Consider the following 13,754-nt stretch of genomic DNA (forward strand, 5'->3'; position numbering starts at 1 on the left):
TGGCGATCATCGAATCAAGAGGCTTTTCGGGAATGCTTGGTAGCATAGATTGTATCGCCCTCTAAGTGAAAGAACTGTCCATTTGTTTGGCAGGTGCAATATAAGGGGCATGTTAAAGGTTGTACGGTCATACTTGGAGTTGTGGCATCACAAGATCTCTGGATTTGACACTTTTTTCGGCATAGCGGGTTCTCACAATGACATCAACGTGCTTCAGCGGTCTCTGGTATTCGCACGGCTTGCAGAAGGCAACTCTCGAAAGTTCAACTTTGAGGTCAATAGCCACCACTACAACAAGGGATACCACCTTTTTTTGAAAGTACAAGGGATACCATCTAGCAGATGGTATCTATCTTCAATGGTCAACTCTTGTGAAGACAATCTTCAAACCAATAGGAGAGAAGAGGGCTAGGTTTGTCCAAGCACAAGAGAGTGCTAGGAAGGATATGGAATGTGCTTTCGGTGTGCTCCAATCTCGATGGGCTATTGTTCGGCACCCTGCTAGAACATGGAGCCAGCGAAAGATGTGGGAGGTGATGGCTGCTTGTGTGCTCATGCACAACATGAACGTAGAGAATGAGCATGATGACAGTATCTTCGACCAAGGGTTTGATTTTTAAGGCGAAAATGTGAACTTGAGCCTGGACCGGCAATGTTTGGAGAGTTCACCTAGCTAATTTTATCAAGAAATACGTGATTGGACAACTCACGTTCAACTTCAAATGATTTGGTTGAGCATATGTGAACTCACCTAGGCAGCCAATAGATGCATCAGCCCTTTTTCTTTCTATGTATTTGTGACAATTACAAATTCATTTGGTTGTAAATGATGAGATTTTTATTTGGTTGCAACCTATTTATTGTGATGTAAAAACTATGCGATTTTGTATTTGTATTCATACGCGTAGAATGTAAAATGTGAAAAATTGAAGAAAGAAAAAACGGCTGGACAGACCTGGCAGAGAAAACACGGAAGAGGGTAGACACTGCCCATACAACCAACCCAAACAAATAAAAAACGAATCAAAACAGGATCCATTTGCATCGGTCGGTTGGAATTGACCTGCACATGGAGCCGATCAGGAACCCCAAGACCAATCACTACATCATCATTAGACCTTTGCTAAAGCCGCCAATTCATAGGCCAGAACGTCGCATTTTCTGCTCACTTTCCTAATATGCCGTGCATCAAACTTCCGGAGTGTAGACTTCACATCCGCAATGATAGGGAAAGCCGCTGATCGATTCGAGCTGGCAGGGAGCAATTCATTACATTACTAAAGGCTGAACAGTCAAACTTCAAGAACGACCGGGCCACTGTACCTCTCGGCTCATCACCTCCTTCAACGTAGGTATAGTGACGTTCGTATTTGACTCTACTGGTGCTGATGTGTTAACTTCTTATCTTCTTTCAGACTATTTGTGTCTGGCTGTGTGCACCATAACTATGTGGTGTTGTTTATCATGTTTGTGTTTGACTGTGCATCCTACTCTCCGTTCCGAATTACTTGTCACAGGTATGGATGTATGTAAATGTATTTTAGTTCTAGATACATCCATTTCTGCCACGAGTAATTTGGAACGGAGGGAGTAACTATGTAGGTGTTGTTTATCATGATTTGTATCCACCTGATGCTATATTCTAAATTAATAAAAGCACCGTTTATGGGAAAGAATGGTTCCTAATCGTCGCACTCACCAGCATATTGGTACGCTTTGTTTTGCTTAAGCAACTTGGCAGAACACAGTGACGCTCACACACGCGCATACACTCACCACCCATGCTAAACATCTGAGCTACACTCACCACTCAACTTGACAGAACACAGTGACTTGAACGCAGGTAGACTGTCAGACAGGTTCCAGCACTTCCAGCACAAGAAACCTGACCATCTGAGCTACGCTCAATTCACATCGCTCAAGATTTCTACAACACCATATAATCTGAGAAATTGGAAGTTACATTGACATGGTCAATCAGATTGGACGCCTATGATTTCTTACATGAATCATCCAGGGACATTTGTCTGCTAATGCAAATCTTGCAGCAACATTCTTCTCCTTCGCCTTCAAATCTTACAGGAAGAAGTTCTTCGCCTTCGTTTGCGCCATGGCTATTCTGTTCATTGTAAGAACATGCCAGTGACAAAAGGCAAGACCTTGGAAGAGATTCAAGCTTCAATAAACTGCGGCACCTGAGTGGTTTGGAGAAAGTTAGATTACACATTTTTCTTTGCCCGTGCAATTGTATGCAATGTGTATCAAATCTGTAGCGAAGATGTGATCAGGGCAGCTAAGAAGTGCAGAGGATTTCCATGTTGGTGACTTGATGTATCCTTCAAGAAGACTTGCAACTGCCTCCTCTTCTATTAGATTTACCAAAACCGTATGATATAATAATCCAACTAAACCGTATGATATAATAATCCAACTAAAGTGAGTTCATTTGCGTCTGCTGATGCCATCAGCTGAGAGCAAACAATTACAAAGCAGTAAAGCCGCAGTGCTAAGCATGTGGTATTGTGAAGTTGTGACTGATCAGATTAAAAAAAACTGTTTCACAGTGCCAGATATACAAAAAAATATATCAGAAACACCCGAGTTACTTTCAGGTGACACACCTGATAATTTAAACATGAGTGGCTTAGCCATCAGCAGGCCTCTGCTCTTCCTCAAGCTCCATTTTACATATGAAGCACTCCCTCTCAAAAATCAGGAACTCCTGAGTAAGAAATTTAAGACATTTGCTGATATTAGGAAAGCTCTGCGCTGCAGTAATTAGATGAACAAACTAAAGAACGTTAAGTAACCTGTAACTGCTGCTGGCTGAACAAGTGCATCATCCCAGAATCTGATGAAGCAACTAACTCGATGAGTTTATCACAACGATCTAGAGAATCGCCAGCTTCGGAAAGGGAGATGGATGCCTACAAAATATTAGCATCTGATATTAATATACCATATGTACTGAAACAGCAAAACAGCAACCATTTCGCCTATATTCAATGTAGCAGGCAGATACTTGTAGAATCTGTTTACAAGATCACCTGCATGGAGCGTAGAATTGTTTCCGGCAGGCAGCATCTTCGGCAAAGCCCTCGAATGATATAAGCAGCAGTACTTTCAACCGAACCATTACAATCAGAATACCAAGTATCAAGTCGTGAAATTTCCATTGAAACTCCAGGTTGAAACCGATTGAGTTCACCTACAAAAATAAATTATCGATATAACTATTGCACAAAATATTATTTGCATTCAAGAAAAACTGAAGCATACTATTGTTCTAAATTTTAGATACCTTTAAAGCCAGCGGCCATAATTGCAGCAAGAAGACCTCCATCATTGGCTTCATGAAGCCCAAACCCATCACCTTCTGTTGCTAAGCAACGGAGCGCAACTTCAATACAGCAAGGATCTTTAGACGAGACCTTAACTTCCACCTGTCCATGAATTACACAGTCAGAAGTTGCAGAAGCAACCGTGACAAACAATAACTAGAAATTGAAATGTAAGAAATTGAAGTGTAAGCTTTAATAATCCTTAATAAACACCAAGGCATGGTCTGTAATGTACAACACTTCATATTATATCTTAAAGCATAATATCCATATGGCCTTCAGGAGAAGAGAGATGGACTCAACCTTCAGCTGACGATGCAGCATATCCTCTTCGCTGACAGTTGAATAAAGTGCACTAGTCAGAGCCGTGCATGATGTTGCATCTGGTATCATGCATTCCCCAGAAGGTAGACAGAGTATTGCCGTTGCATGCAACTCAAGGAAAACAAGCTCTGATGACTCAAATGGGCTTGTCTCGACAGCATTTAACCATGGTCTCTCTTCCCCTGATTACAGAAAACCAGAAAATATAAAATAATGGCAACAAGTTCACCACCGTATACTTTCACATGTTTGGCGGTTTAAAAAGCATATTTGTAGGCTAAAGGGCCATATTGATATAAACATTTATTTGTTTTCGAGAAAAGAGGTTTGTGTTTCGATGAAAGTTTACTACTTACTTTCTAATAACAAGAATGCTAACTCCAGTGTTTGTGTTGCTGCAGCAACAGCTTGATCCTTTTCTTCTGCCGAAAGCATTTCAGGGGGAACAGAAGAATTCTCCATCTCGCATCTAAGCCAACCCCGGTATGTTGCATCCAGGGAGTAATATTCGTGCTGTCTCACCACAAGAGCAATTACTTTGTCAAGAATACCAAGGTACTGACTAAACTCTAAAGTGGAAATACCAGTACTGGAAGCATCAAGAGAAGAAGCACAATACATTAGGACAGGAAATGAGATCTTACCCAATCTTCAAACTCTTCTAAGTTATCAGACACCTCTTGATCTTCCAGCGAAAATAAATTTTCCTTTTGTTTCAATGGTTCGGCAAGGATGGCAAGCAACTTATGTGGTCCTACTGGTAGTTCAGGGACTCTCCTCATTGATATTAAGGAAAACTCTCTGAATAGTGTGTTGCTGATGAAAAAGAAATTGATGGTAAGTTGCAATGCTACGAAGTATAAAGGAGGATAAATATCTTGTTTCATCAACCAAAAATAAGTTCCACTCTCACAAAGTGAGAAAAATAAATGAGTACTGTTTACAGATATATTTCAGCAACAAACATACAGACGCAATGCAATAAGAGAATAAATGTTTCCTAGACCATGCAGGAGGGCTGCATGTATGATTAGCAAAGTTTTCTCTGGCACAAGAACAAATTAGATATAGTTACCTATGCATCAATGCCCGTATCAGAAGTTTCCCTGTGATCATCTCAAAGCCTGGAATTGAGGATGGTGGTGTGAAGCAAAGCCACTGAATGATCATTGCCTTCTGAAGTGCTTGCAGGTGATGCTGTTCCACAACATCAGAAAAATCTTCACTGTACTGATGGGGTTTTGTTTCTCGAGACCTTGAAAGAACTCTGCACTAAATTAAAATCTTGTCAGAACATGTCCACAAATAAAGATAAGTTAAATATGTGAAATTTGGTATATTCCATTGTTATATGTATCCCCACAATCACCGAACCTCTCAATTATCTCTTCAAAACAAGCCTTGGATGCATCTCCAGATGAGAATGGCAGATACTCCACAGCAGAGAGGAAAAGCTTGTACATGGTATGCAAGCTGTTGCAGGAAAAAAAAAAGGTGTGATGCCAGCTAATTGAAGTCTTGGAAGCAAAATAAACCATCAGCAATAACACATTTGAGAACATTTCAGTGTGAAAGAACAACAACATTCCCAGCACAATTTTTATGGGTAAACATAAGTTGAACATGCAAGTATTGTGCCTATTATACTTTCTATGAATTGTCATAAATCTAAGGCTAAAGGGAGCTGCACCGAAGACACATAGCTCACAAACTAAAATCTACTGGTAAATATTAGAACAAACATGAACAGCAAATGACAGGTACATCATGCACTAATATGTCACAAAAGATTACAGAATACTAATATATGTAACAATTCCTGGATTGCAAAAACATAAAAAGGTATAATCACATGAAGTAATACCTGCTATTTAACCTTAGTTCCATCATGTCCACAAACAAATCAATGCAAACATCACGTTCAAGCTGAGAGGCATATACTCCAACCAACTCTTCCTGCCCCTCTGAAAACAAGTATCTCACGTACCTGGAATTAATCATTAGTTTCTCCTGCTGTGAAGATTAAGAAACAGGCAATGTACCAACATAATATGGACAAAATAGGAATAAAAGATTCATCTGAAGATCAATGACCAAGCTTAACCTTTAGTTAAGAGAACAGTAGAAATAATGGAGTAAGCCCTTGACCCAACAAAAAGAAAGAAAACTACTTATGCAACTGAATACTATTAATAAAATTATATTAACCGCCACCAGAAAGACCTTTTTTTTAACCAAACAGATGCCATTTTAACATGACATTGCTCCAAAAGGCTAAAAAGGCTCAAAGCCACACAAAGATTAGTAAACAATACGTACATGTTGATGATGAGATCACCGACAGTAACCAGCTTTTCCTCAAACTCGTCTTCCATTTCATTGCTGAGAAGGTATCTTAAAACAAGAACAATATGTGCCCCAAAACGTATCATGTCGGAATCATCACGGGACCTAATTGGACCAAGAAGTTACTCAAAAGTTAAATAATAAAGCAAAATTAAATATTGGGGTTATCTAAACTAAAATCATAAAAGCAGTACCTCAAGACGTTTTGACCCTCTTCGATGGAAGACAACCATGACCATAGAAGGTCAAGAAGATGAGCTAAATTTCCACTCATGAGATTCATCTACCAAATAAGTAAACATGAAATGGTTAGGCAAGTGAACGATCATAAATTCAATTGTACAGCTATTGGAGAACTCCATTTACATGGAAAGTGGTTCAAGTATTTGTGTTTATTCCAGTTAATAGCATGAGTCACCAGAATGTTTGATCGAGTCACAATTTTTTTGCAAAATACAGATTTAGTAGAACGTTAACTAAGATAATGTTTAAATACTTGGTTTTCAGATTAATCATCTACAAAATCAGAAAACATGTCTAAACTAGTCATCAAACTGGCAAATTGTACAGCAACTGTAAATTACTGCCAGTTTCCACTTATCTAATGTCAAGTAAACGAGTAAATTGCAGAAAACCACCAGTTTGAGGGCTAGGTTAGCAGAAATCACTACGTTACAGTTTCTTGGCAAAAAACACCAACTCTCTCGTAAACAATTTGCAAATACACTGATCCGCGGATCGGGCACCGATAAGTGGATTTATGACAGGTGGGGCCCGGTTTTTGCCGACGTGGCGCTGTCAGCTGGTCCGACAGCCGTTAGACGGCGCCGTTCGTTCTGTTTCCTCTTATCCCCCGTTTCCCCCGTCTTCTTCCCCCGTTTCCCCCTTCTTCTCCCCTGTTCCCGGTCGTGCGGCGCACCGTCCCCGCCCCCTGTCGCAGCCATGAGTCCGGCGAAGTCGAGAGATGCTGGCAGCGGCGCCCAGCCGTCCACTGGCGAGATGTGCGGGAGCTCGAACCCTACAAAGGCGACGGCAGAAGAAGAGGAGGAGGAGGACCCGCAGTACTCGGTGGAATTCAGGGCGGCCAGATCTTTCGCCGCGGCGGTCAAGGCAAATCCAGTTGGAAGCCAGCACATTGCTTCAGCTTTCGGCGGCGTCTAGTGAGATCCCAGTCCCAATCCCCTCCCCAATCACATTCCCCTTCTGTTGCTAGGGTTAGGGTTAATGTAGTTCTAGGGTTTGTGTGTGTTATAGTTCTGTAATTAGAATGATATAGTTCTTTAATTAGATGCTTACAACTAGGGTTTCTGTAAATAAAAGGATATTAATTGTTGCACTCAAATGATGTTCTGCTCTGGTCTGCACTAGCTTGCTTCAGTTTCCCTTAAGTACTTATAGTGCACTATTGTATTATTATTTGCAGTCTTGAAGATGAGGTTTGGGAATTGAGGATGCATTTTCATGATAGAGATAATATTGAAAGGAGTATGATGATGTCAGACATCACATATTACAATTTGGTAGCACTGATGGAGACAGAAGGGTATGGTTTTAGAGATTATATGTATTATGTGAGGGACCCTGGGCTAGGGATTGAAGGAATGGAAGAAATAGATGATGATGATAAGTGTGCTCGCTGCATTCTGCCGTCGTCAGAATCAGAGCTGATGTACTGCCTAGTGTGCTCGCTGCTGTCGTCGCTTTCACTCCAGGACACCATGACGATGCGGCGGCGGCGGCGCGACGCGGAGCGGAGCGGCCGGCGGCGGCGAGCAAGAACAGAGCGAGAGCGAGAGCAAAGTGAGAGTGAGAGTGAGAGACAGAGGAGTGAATCACTTAAGTTCACGTGCGAGAGCGCCGTCTAACGGCGTCTAACGGCTGTCCGACCAGCCGACAGCGCCACGTCGGCAAAAAACGGGCCCCACCTGTCATAAATCCACTTATCGGTGTCCAATCCGCCGATCAGTGGTATTTGCAAATTGTTTACGGGAGAGTTGGTGTTTTTTGCCAAGAAACTGTAACGTAGTGATTTCTGCTAACCTAGCCCTCAAACTGGTGGTTTTCTGCAATTTACTCCAAGTAAACTATCCAGCTATACTAGAAAACATTAAATGAACTTAGTAGAGAAATTCCACATTCTTCACTCTTGGAAATGTATCTTACCTCAATTTGTCGATGCTGCTCCCGACATGCTCGAGAAACAGTTTCATGAACAAGGTCACTGCATTGCAAGTGAATAATAAGCAGGCAAATAGTGTGTGTGTGGAAGTACTAAACAATGTTAGTACAGCAGTACCTTGAGTGGAGTTTCTGCAGAAGTGCAGCTATATCACGAGGTTGCTGATCAAGAACATGATATGGCCAATTTTCTGGGCCAAGCTGGGTTCCATTCATATCATCATCAAACTCTTTCTCTTCTGGTCTGCTGGTTTGATATTGAGATAATTCTATATCCACTTTAACATCTAGCCAGGATTTAGCCATTGCCCAGCAAGCTGACTAAGAGATGGAAGGAAAAAGATGCATCACATGGAGGTAAGAAACCAGCATCAGAGTGAATAACATTGGATCAGATTAGAAAGGCAGGCTTAGAAATGAATTGAATAATATACATACCTCCCAGTCAGTACAGATTGGCAAGGTACGCTTCAAGTTACTGCACTGTAAAGCATATACAGCCATCTCATACTGGCCACCATCGTGTTCAGCAATTTTCTGCAATAGTATTATTAATTTAGAGTTGAGTTTAACAAAGTATTAAGTATTGGCAACACATACACACATAACTATTTTGAAGACAAAACCATTGTACCATTTACAGAACCACATTAATATAACAGCAAAGCGCAAAGCAGCATAGTTCAACAACATTAGTACAGCACGGGAGTTTACCTCTGAAGCACAATAGGATGCCCATTTCCAAAGACGCCACTGCCGTCCAATACCACTTTCCAGTTCAATTGCTTGTAGTGTTCTAGAATTTCCATTCTTGAGCATGGCCTCCAGGGAAGGAAACAGATCTATGCCACCAAAGGGGCAAAGAGTGGCAGCTCTCCATGACTGAATATACTGGAGGCGTTAGCATCATACATCATAAGAAATACATATGCCTATACAAGCTGACAAACCTGTCCAGCAGATCGGCACAATTCACATGCCTCTTCTAATCTTCCAGCTCTTAAGAGAGTCCAGATATCTTCTAAAAGCAATTCGTCTTGCTTCTGCTTACACATAAAGGAAAGGTGAGTTCTGATTTTACTAGAGGTGAATTCTAGTTACTTCACCAGAGATGATTAATGAGAAGAGATCTTTAACAACTGAAAGAGATTTGTCTTCTTTGTAGTGCTGTTAGTCCAGTAATTACTGCTTTAACATAGTAAATAATTAAATTTGAAGGTTAAGTACTAGACAGTTATCCAAGGCATCCTCTTAAAGTGAGATTATGAGGTGAAAGATGGCCTATCTCACATTAAAGAGTATCAAAAATATTCTGGAAAGGTCAAGTAGAACCAATTATAATGCATACTTGCAGCATTTTAAATATCATAATAAATTATTAGCAGCTTTATGAAAGGATCTTTACACTGTATTCGAAATAGATACCAAATAGCCTACCTTGTCATCAGGAAGAAGTTGGGCTACTTCACGAGTTGGAGCATCAAAATCCACATGCTTCACTATATTAGAATCATTATTCCTTCTCTTTAGGTACCTCTGTGTACGATGCCAAACGCCAGAACTTGGTAGATATGAACCAACATGAGATCCTCTCACCTACAGAACAGAAATATAACACCACAAGAAATGTGTGTACCTCTATCATCAATTTGCTCATGAATAGCAAGTTAAATACTCTGTTACTCCATAGCTCATTGTGTGATCAAAACAAAAGCAAGGTCATTCAAGGAAGAAAAATAACTACTGAAATTTAGATGATCAGGATAGATCTTTATGAAAGAGCGATGTACACATGAGATTTACTGCCTCCATCCAGTTTTATTAAGCGTCTTCCATTTGGCTTTTGTCCACAATTACAAGGCCCACACTTTCTTCCATATACTTTTCTTCAATTTTCCTCTGTTATGCACCGGTTGCATGCCATTAATGTTTGTTTGCATGAAAAAGTCGGAATGACGCTTGTATGCACTTACTGCCCCTGCTCTGGCTGCCTGCATTCTGATTTCAGTGCCCCAAATGCAGCGCCTGGAGGCAGAGTGACATTTCACATGCATGCATGCATTTCCTTTCACAGTTTATTTGATGCTGCTGGTGTTATTAGGTGATGGAACAGAGAGCAGTTGCATTGAATGTATTGACAAATATTAATTAGGGGTAATTTAGACAATTTTAGTACCGTGTTGATCATTGTTCCTTCTATATTCTTGTTCAGAGGGAGTACATTGTAGCTTAATACCTTTCAACTCAAATATTTAAGTTAACATATCGTGGAGAGATGTATATGCTTACTTTGCTAATTCTTTTATTGATGGAACTTCGAGAATCTATATTACCTAAGGCGAGTTTTTCCATTCAATCAATCATGTTCCACCACAGGGCTCCCACGTATCAAACAGGAAATAGAAAAGACTAAAGTCTTAGTAAAAAACATAGCATGGTTATCTTACCTTTTTCTCCAAATCAAGACTTTCAGAAGCAAGTCCTTCAAGCCAAAGTACAATCCGCAGACACAATTGTGCTGTAAGATCTGTTGCAACATAGCGGCAAGCCTCCTGATGGGATGTAGTTGGTGACTGTCAACAACATAAAAAATATCCTTTAGATAAATTCACAGATACAAGCACATGAACAGAAGGAAAAGACTTTTAAGACATTCACAATTAGAAATGTAGCTTACCATGAATAGTCCTTCAGGAAGCTCTTCATTTGCTGCAATGTAGCACATGGAATTTCATGCACGGTGTAGCAAACAGTTTACTTAGAAGAACGTTGATTTATAAGCCACTGCTACTTCAACTGACTTATCATAAAAGTTATTACCTTTCCCATAGAGGTACCAAAGAAGTGACCAAGAAGCAGCTTCATCCAGTAATAGCTGTGATTTTTGCTGCATAAGTTTATCCTCCACCATCCGAACCTTTCCTGTGGTGGCATACCTGAAAATTAAAAAGCATTCCCACATTAGCATCCACAAGCTACAGCACAGGCATCTATTACCTTGGAAAATAAAGTACTTGGAGCATAATAATTATTCATCTTCACATGATGAAAAAATAATGATTGTAGTGTATATCAGTAAAGTGTAATGTGGCAAAGAGTTGCATCCAAGAATTGGTCAGCAGTAGAATATGCCAATCATACAAAGTCATACAATGGAGCATTATTACTAGTGTAAGGCAATATAAAACCTTAGTGACTCTGAAGCGTTTCTACATGTCCTCTCAAATTGTAAAATCACGTCTGGGAAGGGCATCAATCCTGCAACAGAAGAACACATCAGTAAACACAAATAACCGCAAGGATATAGCTAGATAATATGTGTTCACAGATTTCTGGTAAGCAAACAAAAGTACAGGTTTCTCCATGCTATTAATCTAGTACTCCCTCCGTTCCATAATTCTTGTCGTGGTTTTGGTAATAGATATGTGTGCGCCAAGTCCTCTGCTCTCGGGAAAAAAAGAAGAAAAAGGCACATTTCCCTAAAGTTGAGAGCATGACTCAAGCATCTTTTACTTCACTATTCACTGCTACTTGAAGATTTGTGCAGCTTAGTTTGTGGGAAGCCTTTTTCACTAACTTATTGGTTAGAGAAAATTAAACAAAACAAAAGGGAACGCGATGACATGGATCATATACAAACAACGGCTGATAATAATAATAACTACAATGTGTAAATACAATATTCAAATTAAGAACTTTCAGCAACGGCAGAGCATGCTAGATTATAAGCATCACTGCCCATATGGCATTGCCAAACTGACCTTGTATCGCTGAATCAAGAAGGGATGCAAACGTTGTAAAAGTTGTTTCTCCTTCTCGTGGCATATCGTCCTCCAGCTTGACCAGATTCAATGCTGATCTTGCCACCTTCCTACCTGAACCACCATCCAGCAGTTTCGGTCCATTCAAGCCATCAATGTCGGAATAATCAGCAGCCTCCTGCTTGACTTCTTCAAGTAGTAGACCAGCATTGGGCCGCCTAGGTATGCTGCTTCCATCACGCAACGCCCTTGCTTCTGAGAATCTGGAGACTGAGGTCCCCAGCATTGGGGAGTCATTTGAAGAAGATAGTCTCTTTCTGAGTAAACCACAAGGGAAAACAACAAAATCAGCCAGGGCAGCAACTAGTCCCAGTAGAAATACTGAAGTGGCATGTTCTCACATTTCACAAAAGTAGGCTACATTAACCCTTCCAAGAATGTTTTTGCTACACTAGGTACTGGCACTGAATTGCACAGATCTTTACTAGAATACAACCTGCTCGGACATCGAGCACTTGCAAGCACCGAGGTGGGTGTTCCATGTGGTCACAAATACTAAACACTTAGTGTGCATTGCCAATATTGCAATATCAACCCACCAATAGGGTTGTCTGCTTGTCTGGTGTGTTCCGGCCACCAAATAACCGAGCCTTACCCAGGCACGCTCCACAAATCCATCCAATCATATGACCGCATCACGACAGGGCTGCTAAAATACTTGAGAAAATGACTAACACGCCGCGATTATCCAATCGCAGCGGATATTCTAAAAATGCTGCCAGGGTGGGATGAGCAGTGAGTAGCATATGGCTCAGCGAAGAATAAACCATTTGTACCGAACATCTGAGCGTCAACGACTGAACTCTATCGATTTCCCCACTCACTCTGACTCCATTTCGCCACTCGATTGGTGGCGCGCCACCACGTTCGCCTCGACTGCTCTACCGAACCACCCGGGCTAGCCAACGCCAGCATTCGAGCTCGAGAAGCGGAAGAGGAACCATTCATAAACAAAAACGAGGAAGAGGGGCGCGCATCTCTCACCTGTAGCGGCGGTACTCCTCCCGGAGGCGGGAGGACTCCGGGTCGAAGTAGCCCGGTGTCGACATTGGTGGCGGGGACGGAGACGGCGACGGGTCCACCTCCATGGACCGGCGCGGCGTGGATCCGGAGGGGTTAGGGTTTTAGGGCCCGCTCGGCGGCCCTCCGCTCCCCAGAATCCTCAACTCCACTGCACGGTCCGCAGTTTTGCTCGGAAGCCAACTCCGCTCTGGCGCCCGGGGTTTATGTCGTTTCTTCTGTTTTTAATGGAGTGGAGAGATGGCGGCCGGAGGCGGTGAGGATGGCCGGTGTTGGTGCGGGAGGTTGGGCGGCGCGGCGCAGGTTCGGGCAGGGGCTGGGAGGGGAGGTGAGGGGAGGAGGGGATTGCGGGCCGAGCGAGGAGACTGTTATGACACGGGCCACTCCTGGACGTCGGCCTAAGTCCACTAGACGGAACCGAATGATGGCCCGTGAATTCCAGGCCCAGAAGGCGACCCAAGACAGAATCGCTGCGGACAAAAGGGCCCGAATCGTATTTTTTTTCTGGCCGGTTCTTTTTCCTGTTTCGTTTCTGTCCGGTTTTTTTATCACTTTGGTATTACTATTTTGCTTTTGTTTTTCGTGGATTTTTCCCAGATTCCTGACCTTTTTTAAAAATTCGTGAAGATTTTTTAAAAAAATCGTGAACTTTTTCAAATTCATTATTTTTTTCTTAAATTCATGAAAAAATTTAAAATTCTTTTTCCCCCAAATTCGTGAACTC

General features: G+C 41.7%; 1 protein-coding gene across 1 annotated transcript; it reads right to left on the minus strand.

Annotated features, from left to right (window-relative positions):
- Positions 1-1,704: 1,704 nt before the first annotated feature.
- Positions 1,705-13,374, minus strand: LOC119361702 (nuclear pore complex protein NUP107-like). The gene is made up of 25 exons (XM_037626835.1): positions 12,995-13,374; positions 11,951-12,267; positions 11,378-11,447; positions 11,010-11,125; positions 10,867-10,898; positions 10,637-10,762; positions 9,627-9,785; positions 9,140-9,232; positions 8,904-9,071; positions 8,628-8,726; positions 8,308-8,510; positions 8,175-8,232; positions 6,206-6,294; positions 5,985-6,116; positions 5,530-5,652; positions 5,040-5,138; positions 4,741-4,932; positions 4,310-4,481; positions 4,022-4,178; positions 3,645-3,847; positions 3,302-3,443; positions 3,048-3,208; positions 2,811-2,927; positions 2,622-2,722; positions 1,705-2,195 (listed from the first exon to the last, which is right to left on the minus strand). Exons 1-24 carry the CDS (start codon positions 13,096-13,098, stop codon positions 2,645-2,647), a joined length of 3,210 nt encoding a protein of 1,069 aa, XP_037482732.1. The 5' UTR covers positions 13,099-13,374; the 3' UTR covers positions 1,705-2,195; positions 2,622-2,644.
- Between the last annotated feature and the right edge of the window lie 380 nt (positions 13,375-13,754).

This window comes from Triticum dicoccoides, chromosome 1A (assembly GCF_002162155.2).
Source record: "Triticum dicoccoides isolate Atlit2015 ecotype Zavitan chromosome 1A, WEW_v2.0, whole genome shotgun sequence".
Lineage (NCBI taxonomy): Eukaryota > Viridiplantae > Streptophyta > Magnoliopsida > Poales > Poaceae > Triticum > Triticum dicoccoides.

Coding starts and splice junctions, on each gene's coding strand:
- LOC119361702 (XM_037626835.1), bottom strand. CDS start 13,098: ATGGAGGTGGACCCGTCGCCGTCTCCGTCCCCGCCACCAATGTCGACA. Junction 11,448..11,950: donor TCTTGATTCAGCGATACAAG/GTCAGTTTGGCA, acceptor CTTCTGTTGCAG/GATTGATGCCCTTCCCAGAC. Junction 3,444..3,644: donor TGCTGCATCGTCAGCTGAAG/GTTGAGTCCATC, acceptor ATTCATGGACAG/GTGGAAGTTAAGGTCTCGTC.